Source organism: Phaseolus vulgaris, chromosome 3 (assembly GCF_051622355.1).
Source record: "Phaseolus vulgaris cultivar YP4 chromosome 3, ASM5162235v1, whole genome shotgun sequence".
NCBI classification, from domain to species: Eukaryota; Viridiplantae; Streptophyta; class Magnoliopsida; order Fabales; family Fabaceae; genus Phaseolus; species Phaseolus vulgaris.
The window spans coordinates 28,111,399-28,127,051 of NC_143500.1; the positions used below are offsets into that span (position 1 = coordinate 28,111,399).

At 39.4% G+C, this 15,653-nt stretch overlaps 1 protein-coding gene across 1 annotated transcript; it reads left to right on the forward strand.

Moving 5' to 3' along the window:
* Positions 1–1,154, forward strand: LOC137806930 (uncharacterized). Its single transcript, XM_068607325.2, has one exon. The coding sequence runs from the start codon at positions 162–164 to the stop codon at positions 633–635; it is 474 nt and encodes a 157-aa protein (XP_068463426.2). The 5' UTR covers positions 1–161; the 3' UTR covers positions 636–1,154.
* The last annotated feature ends 14,499 nt before the right edge of the window (positions 1,155–15,653 follow it).

Sequence of the window (15,653 nt, forward strand, 5' to 3'; positions counted from 1 at the left end):
ACCCATTTTATAAAACTATCTCTTCTCTTTCTCTCTCTCTATCTCACACACGCACACTTTTACTTCACCCGTGTTTCATTCTCTTTCTCTCTCTCCCACAAACACACAAACCAACCTCCTTCATTTTCCTTTTATTTTTACATTTCTTTTCATTTTTTGCCATGGCAACCCAGATTTTGCGGCCTCACGACTGCCTGGTGGAACGAATCAGGGCTCCGCCGCCGGACTTTTCCCACCGGAGGAGTTCCACTAATCACTGTAATTATTATTACTACAACAACCATGTCGCCGCTTCCAGGTCCTGCCGGAAGCCGTTTACCCGACCCGACCAGAGGAAACGGCCTGCTCCCGCCTCTGGCATCCCGGTGGTGGCAGAGTCCGCCGCGTTGAGGAGATCTAGCTGTGATTATTCGCGGGTGGCCAGGAGCCACGGCTTGGAGAAGGTTACGATTCTCCGCAGGGGCCAGTCACTTGATTCGGCCGTGAAGAGCGACGTGTACGCCGGATCGGCGTTCGCGATGTCTCCGTCGCCGAACGCTCTTCCTCTTCCGTCGTTTCCGATGAAGAAGAATTCCTCGGCGGCGTTTGATGACTCCGCCACGCGAGATCTGAGGCGTCTGCTCCGCCTCGAATGAAAACTAGTCGGGTTGCAGTTCCGGGTTTTCGAATCGGGTTGGAGCCGACAAAATATCCATATTCCTCTCTCTCTCTCTCTCACTCATCTTTTCATCACCTAGAATCTTCTCTCCTTTACCGTTACCGTTACGCACTCCGCTGTAAGTTCTGTCCCGACTGTGATTTTTTTAAACGGAAGGGCTGTTCTGAAGGTGGGGGGTTAATTGGTTAAAAAGTTTGGAGTGGTTGAATGAGTCCTGAAGGTGTAGCATATGTTGGAGTTGTTTATTATAACATTAAAATAAAGTTTAGGGTTGTAACATATAAACCTGTAACACTAATAGCAGTCTAAAAGGGAAATTAAAAAGCAGGAAGTAGCATAAGAGGAAAGTGGAGAAGAAGGTAGTTGTGTAAAATCCAACAAGTGTTTCTTTTATGTTCGTTTTGTCTATGATAAGTGTGAAGTGATTAAGTCAATAGTTTATGGTATTTTGTGAAATACAGTGACTAGTAAGGAAATGAACGAGTGATTTTAGCAAGTTTCAAGCTTATATAAACTAATTATTATACATTATAAATTTGCTTATTGTATGATTAATTTGTTTACTAAATTAAATTCTGCTTACTATTGTATTTTATTATATTGTAGTACATTTAATACTAAAGTTAAAGCAAACTAATTTGATGGGGGAGAAAATGAGATTATTTGAATGTAGAATAGGGATTAGAAATGAATGGAGGGTCCTCATTGATTGAATGAAGGAATAGTAAATAAAATTTATTTATTAATTTTGTTTTACACAAAATAAAAATAAAAATTACTAATATTCAAGGAAAATTAAATTTATTTTAAGTAATAAAGTAAAATAATTAAATATTTGAAGATCAATTCAAACCGATAGTAAAAATAATATAATTATTTATATAAATGCTATTATAATAATTTAATTTATTTTCTATATTAATTTTATGATATTCTTTTAATTTAAAATAAATATAAACTAACTTTTCTTAAATTTTTAAAATCCATTAGAAATTTTCTTAAACAATTTAACTTGAAATAATATATAAAAACATTATTTAATATTTTAAATTTAAATAATGCATTCCTTAAAATATATTAAGAAAATTTCAATTTATCAACTATATTTATTTTCATAAAACAAAATGCTTTTGTTAAAAGTATTTCTTTTTTATAATGCATTAATTTATTATTAAAGAGGTGCATTATATATGATAATGCTTGCTCAAGTATAATATACCTTTTTAATAACAAATTAATAAATGCAATTAACATTCAAATTGAATTTTGAAATTCTACATTAAATTGAAAATTAAATTATTTATTAAACCAGTTCACATATTATTAGGGTTTTGGTACTACAAACAAATGCAATTTTTGTCCAAGAATCTAATATGGGTGGAAAAATATCATTCAATGACAGGTTATTATGTCAGTTATAATTTGTCTGTCATAATAAATAGTGTAATGACATTTTCGTAATAAATTATAGATTTAATATGATGGTTAAAATTAAATACGAAATAATAAAAAGTTATTATCTCACTTATATTTTTAACTGACATAGTAACTGCATCTTAGGATTAGCGAAATTGAATTTCATTTTCATTCTTCCCTCACACTCTCGTATTCCTCTGTTATTTAGTTTATTTCTCACTCTGAGTCTACTTTGCTCTCCCTAATCGAACTTCACGACACTCGTACTCATCTTCTTCTCCGCCACAACCAACTTTATTAAGGTCACCGCTCTTGAGCCTTAAGACGCGTTCAAGTGCTTTGGGATTCTCAACAAGAATGGCACCATGTCCAACGAGTTCAAGGTTAGGGATTTCAAGGCGGCAACCGTTAGCGCTTCAGGAACACCTTCGTCCAAACTCCCTGCTCGTGCTTCTCTCGCTTCTGTTGCCATTTTCAGTTCCTCTTTGTGCTTTGTAATTTTATTTTCATGTTTCAGTGTTCAGGTTTTCGTAGATGGATTCAAAGGTGCTGCAGGAGTCGATTGTAATTTCAAGTCAGTTAGTGTTTTTTTCTGGATGAAACAACAATTTTTAGTATTGTTTAATTAGAATTGGAGTTTAACCTTGTTAGCCTGTTAATTATGTAGACCGTATTATACGTAGTAATTACTGCTAATACCATGGATTAGTAAACCTGAGAAAATAATATTATTTCATTGTTACTTTCTAGATCTGTGCTATTTTTAATATTTCATTCACTGTTGAGAGGTGTGGATGCACTAAGCGCTACTTTTTGAGGTGTCCTTGATGTTTCCCATACCCAAGGACTCTTCCCAAGCAACAATTGAGTTGAGCTCCATTGTTGGATTTGGATATTCGATGCTAATTTGATCTTTTGTGATTTTGAATTGGAATTGTTGTTTGCTACAATATTGTTCATCCAGTCAATGTAATGCTTACTTTATAAATTAAGAATACCTATGGAAAATCTATCTGAAAAAAGTTGGATGACTAAAGTATGTTTCGTTTATTTTCTCAGTGCAAAACACTAAATTGAAGTTGGTTTTCGGTTTTACTTTTTATAAAAAAGAATGAGATAGAGTTGTGGTTGGATTATTGCTTCTGGACTCAAAACAAATAGAGCAAATTATGACATTTATTAGTTAATCTCCCAAATAGGCAGGATTAAAAATTCTTTAAATTAGATTAGGTGGATAGTACCCAAATATTATTCTCAAATAAATTGTATTATTTACAAATAAATTGTATTATTTTTTTCTACCTTGCTTGATTTCTTTTGCATAGATGCGAAGATGCTAGTATTACATAACTTAACAACAATTTGATAAATATATGATGTTGTCATAATATTAAAATTTTAATTTTATAAGTAAGTTATTTATTTATTATAAATTATTAAACAAATTGTGAAATACGTTAAAAAGATAAAATGAAATTATAAAAACTATATTCCATGATATAAATAGCTAATTAGGCTACAGAATATCAAAATCATAAAAAAAATTGTGAATAATTAAAGTTCCTTATTTTTAAACAAAAATATATATTTAATAAAGTTTTTTCTTAACGTTTTGATCAACATCATTGAATTTAATAATATGCAGATAATTATTATAATGAATGCTGAAAAATTGATAAATCAATCATTTTTCTGAAAAAAAAAACAAATTTACTATGATGGTTATTGCAATATATGATATAAAATGTCTTATTTACTATGACGGATGTTGAAATATTTGTCATAGAAAACCACTTACTATGACGGTTGTGATGAGAAACGTTATAGTAAGTCGTATTTTCTATGACGGTTATAGAAATATCAGTAATAAAAAGTTTTATCTAAACATTGTTTTGTATATTTTATGACAGTTTATAAGCAACAGTCATAGTAAGTCAACTTACTATGTCAGTTTTTCAACCAACATAGAAAGTGCAAAATCTTTATAATTCCTATTTTATGTTGCCATCAGAGCCGTCATAAAAAGTTTTGTAGAACCTTCATAAAAAGTCTTTTTTTGCACTAATGTGTGTTTTATATGTCATCTTTTACTTTCATAGCAATTTATCACAATAGAGGAATATAAACAAATATAACTTTTTTTTTTGTTATAAGTTAGCTACTTTTGTAACTTCTACATAGATTATATTTTTAATTTTGAAAAAATAAAATTAATTTTAATATCTATTTATGATATAGAAGTACTTGGTGACTATATTGTCCAACAATACATCTAATCTCACAAATTTATCATAAAAATTCATATTTTTACTATTTATTTTTACATAAGGGACTTGACCTTCTTCATGATGAATAGAAAATTAAAAAAAGTTTACGAGTCAAAGGTTAAAAAAGCTATTTGTGATATGTTTATTAAAGCTAGGATAAAAGGTCCCAAACCAACTTAGAATAATAAACATGCAATATTTGGTCTTTTGAAACTATCAAAATTTTAAAATTAGAAATCAATCAAAAATAAATTGAATGGATCATTCTCTCGAAGTGGGACATTGCACTCGACTAGTTGTAAATCACATATTGACATTGTATTGGACCTATTAAGTACAACTACATTACTTTTTATATTTTGTTACATGTTATTCAATTCAGTATGTAGTATCTAATTTTGCTAATTGTTTTCATTTATTCCAGGAACGTAAATATGGTCAACTTGTTGAACTAGATGAGTTATTTATGACCATACAAACTAAGAAGGATGATGCTTAGGTAGATACTCGTGCTCCACTTATGTAAGTTATTGGTCTACTATTGCTTAGTTAATTTATATTTCTAATTTATTATTGTGTCACTCATTATTCCCATAAACACACAGGAAACCTACCATCCAATCAGACAACTTAGAAGGCTCAACTTCCGACCTCTAACATATAACTACATTAACAAAGCTTTAATGCTACAAGGATGTTGCTAGAGACAAGAGTAGATGTTATAGTACTACAGACTTAACTATCAACATTCGCCATGGAGTCTTACACTTGACTCAACCTTCATTATTACCTCTTTCCACTAACTACTTAGCTAAGAATGAACAACTTCATCAACAAGTAGTGGAAGCAAATTAGATTGTTAAAGTAGCAAATGAAAGAGTTAATGAAACACGTCAAAAGTGTGCAATGTTGGAGGATAAAATAAAGATGATAGAAGAAAAAATTATCCATGATGATGGAACGACAACACGGTGATACCTCCAAAGGTACGAGTCACATCCATCCTCACTATGCTGAAGACTTTAACAATCAAATTGTGCCCTTGAGTTCATCATGAATGTAAGTAAAATTAATTGCAGTATCCTTTTATGCCTATGTTTCAATAAATGTGCATGTGTCCTATTTCATTCACAAATTCTAAATTGTGTCTTCAAGTTAAGTAGGTTTTAGTTTATGTATTACTTCATTAATTATTGTCATACGAATACTTGATTTGTTTAATTTGTTCTCATTATTTTCACAGGTTGTATTGACCATCCAATATGATATATTTGGCAGACCCCTATATCTTCTAAACTTTCAATTTTGTTGTTGTTTTAGGTTATGTTATCTTTATGTTCATTATTTATACATTCTTTACTGTCATTTTTAGTTAATTAAGATCATAAACTTTACCTGCTACTCATGTCTTAGACATGATTTCTGGTACAAATTTAATGATGTTGGTAAATACAATTCACAATTCACAATTCACATTTCACTTTACACTTTTTTTTTCCATTCTAATTAAATTTTCATTTCACTTTGGTATTAATTTGAACTGTGGATACAAATTTTGGTTTGAATTTGAATTGTGGATTACATTTCAATTTGGTATGAATTTGAATTATGAAGGAAACTTCGATGTCCGAAAGGATTTCTACAAAGGAAATCTTGTTCCAATTGAAGAAATTCCTTATGATGAAGAAGGTGAAAATGATGTCGTGAATGCTGAAGACACTATTGTACATATTAAGTAACTTAGCTTTTGCTTTTTACTGTAGGTTCTCCATTAGTTTTCAGCTTCTCTTTTATGATTAATATTAGTCATTTTGTTTTATTCTATTCATATTCTTTCAGTTTTGTTTTATGAAATAATTGTTAGTTTAAAATTACGAAATAAAAGTTAGCATGAAATTTTGAAAGATAAACTTTCGTTTAGTCTTAATATGATAAAGAAAGTAATATTTAAGTTTTTCTCAAGAGAGATCCTCTTTAATCACTTCGAATTTTTTTACTGAAAGATATTTTTATCAAGGATTTCGACTAGAAATAAGCTCAACTCACTCAAATTTTAAGTGATTTATTTTTGTAAAAACTTCAAAAGTCGAGAACTTCTTTCAGTTTGATTTGATGAGGATAAATTTAGTTTGTCTTGATAGGGATTCACTTTCGTGAAAACTTTCTTAGCTGAGAGTTTCTTTCGATTTGATTTGATGAAGAAAAATGTAGTTTTTCTCCGGAGAGATTCACTTTCGTGAAAATTTCCAAAACCGAGAACTTCTTTCGCTTTTGATTTGATGAAGAGAAATTTAGTTTCTTTAGGTAGGGATTTACTTTCGTGAAAATTTCCTAGGTCGAGAGCTTATGATATTTTATTTCTTAGTCTAAATGATGAAATATGATTTCTCTCGGGAGGAATTCACTTTCGTGAAATTTTTTTAAGTCGAGAGCTTCTGGTGTTTTATTTCTTATTTTGATTGATGGAATATGATTTGCACATCGATATTTATTAATGTGATACCAACTCGGGAGGGATTCACTTGGAGTGAAAGCTTCCTTGACCCAAAGGTAATATATACATTGATGGTCTTGGGAGGGATTCACATTTTTTGGTGAAATCGACCTAAATCGAGAAAAAGTTTTACAATCTTGATTATTTTTTTTTTAGTTTCTAAAATAGTATCTAATTTAATCATTATAAAAACTGATTGTACCGATCAGTCCTCGGGCGTCGTTGACCGCTAGTAATGATGAGGCCACGTAAGTTGGGTCCCACGAGCGGCGAGGGCCAGTGTCTCGCAAGACACGTGAGCCAAGGTGCCGAAGAGTGGTCAGGCATCGATCACCCGGATGTACTGATGTGTCCTCGGCAATATAGTGAGGGCAATGAGACATCGGGCATCAGTGACTCAAACAGTAGTTGGGCCACGAGAGGTGGATCCTAGACCACACACCAGTTATCAGTTAGGGAGAAGCCTAGATCACGAAGGGTCCATGCATGCGGTGTGGATGACACGTTCAGGCGTAATACAAGTAAAGAGCCACTAGAAGAGATATGACCTGTGAGGGTCACGTTCCAGGGGTAAGCTGCATGCATGGCACGTGAACAACTAGGGCACTCCCAGGACGGATGGCCCCAGAGATTAGGTGCACAAGTTGGTACCCTGTTGGTCATCCCGTCAGAGGTTGCACTCCAGTGAGGGAGCCTTACGCGCTCGATTGCCCTAAGAGTGGGTGATAACGACGCTAAGGCACACCCTCAGTAACCCTAATTGCGGTTAACGGAAATAGCAGAAACCCTAGAGTATATAAAGGGTAGTATCAAACCTAATAAGGTACGCAAGTTTTTATGCATACACACACAGATTACACACAGAGCTTTACACAACTAAGTTTCGGTGTTTCCTAGCCCTATACTGACTTGAGTGTCAGAGTGCAAACAACCTCTAGGGTGCCCTTTGTCTTTTCATTTTCAGGGGTTTGATCGAAGAAAGGCATGAACGAAGGCAGAGATAATTGGGTGTGCGATTGTTGTAGACGTACGAAGGCAATCGAGTCAATCGGCAGGAACATTTGGCCCCACCGTGGGGCACGATTTTAAACACGGTCCCATTCACAAGAACAAGAAAGATCCATCAAGATGAGAAACACAAGGCAAGGATCCGTTGTACCAAACGGAGGCGAAAGCCTCACCCTGCAACATATCGTGGAAACGATGCAGGCCCTCCAAGAAACAGTGGCTGCATCAAGAGCGGATCAAGAACGCATCCATATTGATATGGCTGCGTCGCTAGCAAGGAATGAAGAATTGCAAAGAACCAATGAAGAATTGCGTAGGGGGTTGTAGAATCAGGTAGGGGAATGTGAGGTGGAAGATTAAGAACCCACGACACCACCCAGGGATTTCCCAATGCCATTCTCGCAAGCGATCATGGACGCCGTGATACCAGCCACGTTCGTGGGACCCAAAGCCATCTTCACAAGTGTAGAGGACCCAGAGGCTCATCTCATGGCCTTGCATACGCAGATGATGTTGGTTGGGGGCTCCGACACGGTGCGATGCAAGCTGTTCATGAGCACGTTGGTGGGCACAACAATGGATTGGTTCATCAGCCTCCCTGATGGCCACGTAACGTCGTTTGTGCAACTTTCTAAGATGTTCAGAGAGCAGTACATCGCAAATCGGGCTCCCCCACCCATTTCTTACGATCTTTTCGACGTAAGACAATATCAGGGAGAGTCCCTGAAGGAGTTCCTCAATCGTTTTGGGGCACAAGTGGTGAAGTTGAACACCAAGGACGAGACCATGATGGTACACGCGTTCAGAAAGGGGATCATGCCGGGAACTTTCAGTGAATTGCTCATCAGGAACCACCCCAAAACTTTCGACGAGATCAGACGTCGAGCGGTGGCCCATATTGTCGCGGAAGGAGAGGTCAACGAGAAGCGCACATGCGTTGTCCCCTCGCGCCCACGAGCACCAGGTAGACCTCAGCCCTTGAGGGTGCATGAAGCAACGATGGAGAAGAGGGCCCCAACAAAGCAGCAGCCCTACGAGCCCAGGAAGCCCCAAACTAGGGGGCGCACAAGGGAGAATGTGCCACCAAGGCACAACTTCGTAGTAGAATTGAAGGACTTAATCGCCGCCCCCAATATAGTGGAGAGATTGAAGATTCCCGCTAAGACTGACAAGAAGTTGGGACCTAACAATAACGCCTGGTGTGAGCTCCACCAAGCGTTCGACCACCCAATATGAAACTGCTTGGCATTGGGACACCAGTTAGACGAGCTGGTGAAAAATGGTTTCCTGAAGGACTACTTGGTGGAGTCACAGGGAGCCCAGAACTCAATGGTGTCAGGAGAAGATCAGGGGCACGAGATACCCGTGCATTGCGAAATTCATACTATTGCGGGGGGTTTCTCAGGTGGAGGGTGCACTGCTTCTCAACGGAAGAAGTATGCACAAACGGTGATGTCAGTAGAGTTGCAAGAGGCAGATCAGGCCCTTGATGTCGACCTTGTCTTCACCAAGGACGACAATGATCCAGTGGTGATCTCAGTAGTGACCGCAGGGAGAAAGGTACACCGTCTACTGGTAGACCAGGGAAGCTCGGTAGACGTGATGTTCTGGACGACCTTCAACAAGCTGTAGTTGTCCCCCGATCAACTGAGGCCTTACACTGGTTGTTTATACTGCTTCGCGGGAGACCAGGTGGAGGTGCGTGGGCACTTGAGTTGAGGACCACCTTCACCTGGGAGAGGCGATTCGAACCAGTAGGAGACGTCCTGGAGAGGGAGATTGGAGGCAAGACGTTCAAGCTTGGTAAATCACTAGGCCAAGCAGCACATGACCAGATTGTCGAGGTCATAGCATGACATCTGGATGCCTTCGCGTGGTCCGCCTCGGACATGCCAGACATAGACCCAGACTTCCTGTGCCACCGCCTCACCATGGACCCCCAGGTAAGGCTTGTCCGCTAGAGAAGAAGGAAGTTAAACGAGGAGAGGCGACAGGTAATAAAAGAAGAGACAAAGAAGCTGCTGAGCACTGGCCACATAAGGGAGATCCAGTAACCTAAGTGATTGGCCAACATGGTCCTGGCGAAGAAGGCCAACGCAAAGTGGAGGATGTGTGTTGACTTCACCGACCTCAACAAAGCTTGCCCGAAGGACTCCTATCCTCTACCAAGCATTGATGCCTTGGTGGAAAGTGCCTCGGGCTGCAAGATGCTCAACTTCCTGGATGCTTTTTCTAGGTACAACCAGATTAAGATGCATCCGATGGACGAGTGCAAGACAGCGTTCATGACAGAGTTGTTTTGCTACTGTTACACAGTGATGTCCTTCGGGCTGAAGAATGCAGGTGCCACCTACCAGAGGCTGATGGACAGAGTGCTCGCGCCCATGATAGGGCGAAACGTGCAAGCCTATATGGACGACATGGTATTGACCTCACAGATGAAAGATCAACATGTGGCTGATTTAGAAGAGCTATTCACGACAATAGCTAAGTACAAAAGCTGAACCCCGAGAAGTGCGTGTTCAGGGTGGAAGCAGGTAAATTCTTGGGTTTCTTACTCACCGAGCGTGGGATAGAGGCGAACCCCAAGAAGTGCGCTACAATCCTTGCGATGAGAAGCCCAATCTCGGTGAAGGAGGTGCAACAGTTGACAGGGCAGATGGACGCTCTGTCTAGATTTGTATCAGCTAGAGGAGACAAGGGTCACCCTTACTTCCAGTGTCTGAGGAGGAACAACAGGTTCATCTGGACCAGGGAGTGCGAAGAGGCGTTCCTCAAGCTGAAAGAGTACCTGACCAGTCCCACAGTGTTATGCAAGCCACAACTGGGCACTCCGCTCCGCCTGTACTTCGCTGTGACGGAGCAGGCGATCAGTTCGATCCTTGTGCAGGAGTAGGACCAAGTGCAGAAGCCCATATACTTTGTGAGCAAAGTATTGCAAGGGCCTAAGGTAAGATACCAGGCCCTAGAGAAGGCAGCCCTAGCGGTGGTGTTCTTGGCAAGGAGACTTCGCCATTATTTCCAGAGTTTCACAGTGGTGGTAATGACAGACCTGCCTATCCGCAAGGTCCTGCAGAAGCCGGACGTAGCGGGAAGGATGGTATGATGGGGAGTGGAACTATCAGAGTTCAACGTTCAGTACGAGCCCCGAGGTCCTATTAAAGGCCAAATCTACGCAGATTTTGTGGTAGAGCTCTCCTCGGTAGATGCACACCATGAGGAAGCCGACTTCCGGTGGGTGCTCTCTATAGATGAGTCCTCTAACCAACAAGGCTATGGGGCAGGTGTCATCTTGGAGGGACCAAATGGGATATTGATCGAGCAGGCCCTAAGGTTTGCCTTCAAGGCCAGCAACAACCAAGCGGAGTACGAAGCCCTCATTGCTGGCATGCTATTAGCCAAGGAAATGGGTGCGAAGAGTCTGTTGGTGAAGAGTGACTCCCTATTAGTCACAGGTCAGGTGATTGGAGAATACCAGGCCAAGGACCCTCAGATGGCCACATACCTAGGGTACGTCTAGATTCTGAAGGGGTCATTCGCGCTGTTCGAGTTGGTGCATGTCCCTAGAGAGCAGAATGCCCAAGCTGACTTGCTAGCTAAGCTCGCCAGTTCAGACAAGGGGGGAAGGTAGAGGACGGTCATATAGGAAACCCTGAAGACAACTCGAACTTTCACCGCAGATAATCTGGTGGGGGTCCACCAAGTCAGCACGTCTAGAGGAGGGGCGTGGAGTCATCGGTCACTAACCTAGGAGACACTGAAAACTCCCAGGATAAGCACATATCTAGTCCTGGGGGAGGAAGCAATGTAGGTTTGCCTGGTCGAAGGAGGAGAAACCTGGATGACGTCCTACAAGCGCTACCTGGCTGATGGGATACTCCCGTTGGAACCCACAGAGGCCAGAAAAATAAAGAAAAATTCTGCCAAGTACACTCTCATTGATGGAGAGTTGTTCAGACACGACTTCACCCACCCAATCTTGGTATGTGGAAGCAGAGACCAATGCGCACGTATAATGGCGGAGCTCCACGAAGGGATATGTGGGAGTCATATCGGTGGTCGATCTCTAGCATCAAAGGCCATTCGTGCGGGATATTATTGGCCAATCGTAAGGGAAGAATGCACGATGTACGCACAACAGTGCAAGCAACACGCTGATTGGCATAAGGCGCCGCCAGAGGAGCTCAGGTTGATTTACAGTCCTTGGCCATTTCATACCTGGGGAATTGATATCTTGGGACCCTTTCCTTTGGTGATAAGGCAGATGAAGTACCTCGTGGTCGCCATAGAGTACTTCACGAAGTGGATAGAGGTTGAGCCCATGGCGCAGATCACGACCCACAAGATCCAGCACTTCGTGTGGAAGAACATAGTGTGCCGCTTCGGGGTACCGAAGCGCTTGGTGTCTGATAATGGCACACAGTTTGCAAGCCAACAACTAGGCAAGCTATGCTCAGAAGTTGGAACAAAGCAAGTGTTCGCATCAGTCGAGCACCCCTAAACGAATGGGCAGGTCGAGTCTGCCAACAGAGTCCTGCTCAGAGGTCTGAAGAGAAGGCTCGAGAAGGCCAAAGGAACCTGGGCAGAGGAGGTTCCTAGAATTGTGTGGGCTTACCACACCACTCCCCAGTCCACCACCAGAGAGACACCCTTAAGCTTAGTGTATGGGTCGGACGCGATGATTCCCGTGGAAATCCAGGAGAGCTCGCCACGCTTCCAGAACTTCGTGGCTGAAGAGTCCAACGAAGAGAGAAAGGTGAACTTGGACCTACTTGATAAAGTCAGAGAGGAAGCAAGAATTAAAGCTGAAGCATTGAAGAGAAGGGTGGAGTAGAAGCACAGCTCGAAGCTGAAGCCTCGCCAGTTCCAGGTCGTTGACCTGGTGATGCGGAAGGCCCACCCATATCAGCTAGAGAACAAGTTGTCCCTCAAGTGGACTAGTTCTTTCAGAGTGATAGAGGCCCTTGGGAATGGGGCATACAGGCTTGAGACGCTGGACGGAGGCGCGATTCCTCGTACATGGAATGCGACAAACCTTAAGTTTTGCTTCAGTTAAACTCTAGCATTGTACATAGTTTTTAGGGGACACTTTTTTTCCCTTATAAGGGTTTTTTGATGAGGTCACCCAATAAATTTCGATTGAAGTATATTCTCAAATTTTTGTACAATGCAGATACGAACTGTTCCCTTGCGTTAGAGGTCTCGAGAGTGGGAAAGGTAGGTTCGTAGAGAACGCCTCCCCCTCGAGTGAGAATGCCAAGGTTGAACGAAATAGTTCACCAATGAAATCCTCCTTCGCCTTTGAGCAAAGATGAGGTCAGATACGAACTGTTTTCCTTGCGTTAGAGGTCTTGGGAGCGGGAAAGGTAGGTTCGCAGAGAACACCTCCCCCTCGAGTGATAGCGTCAAGGTTGAACGAAATGGTTCACTAGAGAAATCCTCCTTCAACTTTGAGCAAAGACGAGGTCAGTTACGAATCGTTCGCTTGGGTTAGAAGTCTCGAGAGTGGGAAGGGTAGGTTCGTAGAGAACACCTCCCCCTCGAGTGAGAACACCAAGAATGAACAAGTATGGTTCACCAGAGAAATCCTCCTTCACCTTTGAGCGAAGATGAGGTCAGATACGAGTCGTCCCCTTACGTTAGAGGTCTCGAGTGCGGAAAAGGTAGGTTCGCAGAAAATGCCTCCCCTTCGAGTGAAAACGCTAAGGTTGGAAGAAATGGTTCATCAGAGAAATCCTCTTCCGCCTTGAGCGAAGATGAGGTCAGTCATAAGCTTTCCCTTGGGTTAGAAGTCTTGAGACTGGGAGGGATTCACATTTTTTGCTGAAATCGACCTAAATCGAGAAAAAGTTTTACAATCTTGATTATTTTTTTTTACTAATTTTTTTTTTTTAGTTTCTAAAATAGTATCTAATTTAATCATTATAGAAACTGATTGTACCGACCAGTCCTCGGGCGTTGTTGACCGCTAGTAATGATGGGGCCACGTAAGCTGGATCCTAGGAGCGGCGTGAGCCAGTGTCTCGCAAGACACGTGAGCTAAGGTGCCGAAGAGTGGTCAGACGTTGATCACCCAGATGTAGTGATGTGTCCTCGACAATATAGTGAGGGCGATGAGACATCAGACATCGGTGATTCAAACAACAGAGCTGGGCCACGAGAGGTGGATCCCAGACCACACACCAGTTATTAGTTAGGGAGAAGCCTAGATCACGAGGGGTCCATGCGTGCGGTGTGGATGACGCGTTCCAACGTAACACAAGTAAAAAGCCACTAGAAGAGATACGATACGTGAGGGTCACGTTCCAGGGGTAAGTTGCATGCATGGCACGTGAACATCTAGGGCACTCCCAGGACGGATGGCCCTAGAGATTAGGTGCACAAGTTGGTACCAAGGTGGTCATCTGGTCATAGGTTGCACTCCAGTAAGGGAGCCTTATGCGCTAGATTGCCCTAAGAGTGGGTGGTAGTGGTGCTAAGGCACACCTTTGGTAACCCTAATTGCGGTTAGCGAAAACAACGAAAACTCTAGAGTATATAAAGGGTAGTATCAAACCTAATAAGGTACGCAAGTTTTTACGCAACGCTTACGCTAATACACACACAGATTATACACAAAGCTTTACACAACTAAGTTTCGGTGTTTCCTAGCCTTATACCGACTTGAGCGTTGGATTGCAAACGACCTCTAGAGCACCCTTTGTCTTTTCATTTTCAGGTGTTTGATCGAAGAAAGGCACGAACGAAGACAAAGATAATTGGACGTGCGATCGTCGTAGACGTACGAAGACAATCGAGTCAACCAACAGAAACACTAATTATTTTTATCACTAAAATTATTTATATTATGATTTTCTAGTAATATTCACATTCGTTTATAAATTATGCATAGTAACTAATATGTATTTCCCAATTTTAACTATGATAGAATTGAATATTACATGAAATAACAGTATTGAAGATATCTACAAAATGTCTAATATATTATTTGTCATTGTGTAAAAGAAAAATATAAATCTTATAAAAAATACACCAATATAAAACAGATCATTATAAAAAAACTATACAATAAAAAATAATTTTGAAGATAAAAAATATTAATTATTAATTAATATAGTAATTCAATTAAAAATTATTGATATATAATAAATAATTTTTAATTAATATCTAATTAACTATTTTATCTGTATATTTTATTAATTTATTAAATGTGTAATAAAGTGCGTTGTAAAAAATATGTCATTTTGTTCTAAAAGAAGAAGTATAAACATGATGTTGGGATGGTCAACTGCAGCAGCTGAGTCAATTTAAAGTCTTTATTTGAAGGAATCACACACAAACAAATAAAAAAGCGGTTATTACCAATCATTTCTAGAAGAAAAAATAAGATATATATTTTACTTGACCAAACTGAAATTCTGTGATTTCCCCACTCTAATTTATTTGAAACTTGTAACATATCATGGACTAATTTTATGAATCTTGTGGTTGTTCTTTTTATACTTAAAATATATATTACTGAAGTAAATTTTGTCTCTCTTAATACTTTTCATTATATATAAAAAATAGTAATAGATGGGAATTTGACACCAAATTTAACAAGCAAGATATAATTAATTATGTAGATACATTTGGGCACTAATTTCTTCAATAGTTGGGTTAATTAAAGTTAAACCGAGACTAGTTCAATTTTAAAATAATTTTACATTCCAATAATTTAAAGTATTTATTATGAAAGAAAATATAATTTTTATATTTAAAATATTCGTTAGATAAATATATTATAGTATAATTTATTTCAAATATAAAT

Coding starts and splice junctions, on each gene's coding strand:
- LOC137806930 (XM_068607325.2), top strand. CDS start 162: ATGGCAACCCAGATTTTGCGGCCTCACGACTGCCTGGTGGAACGAATC.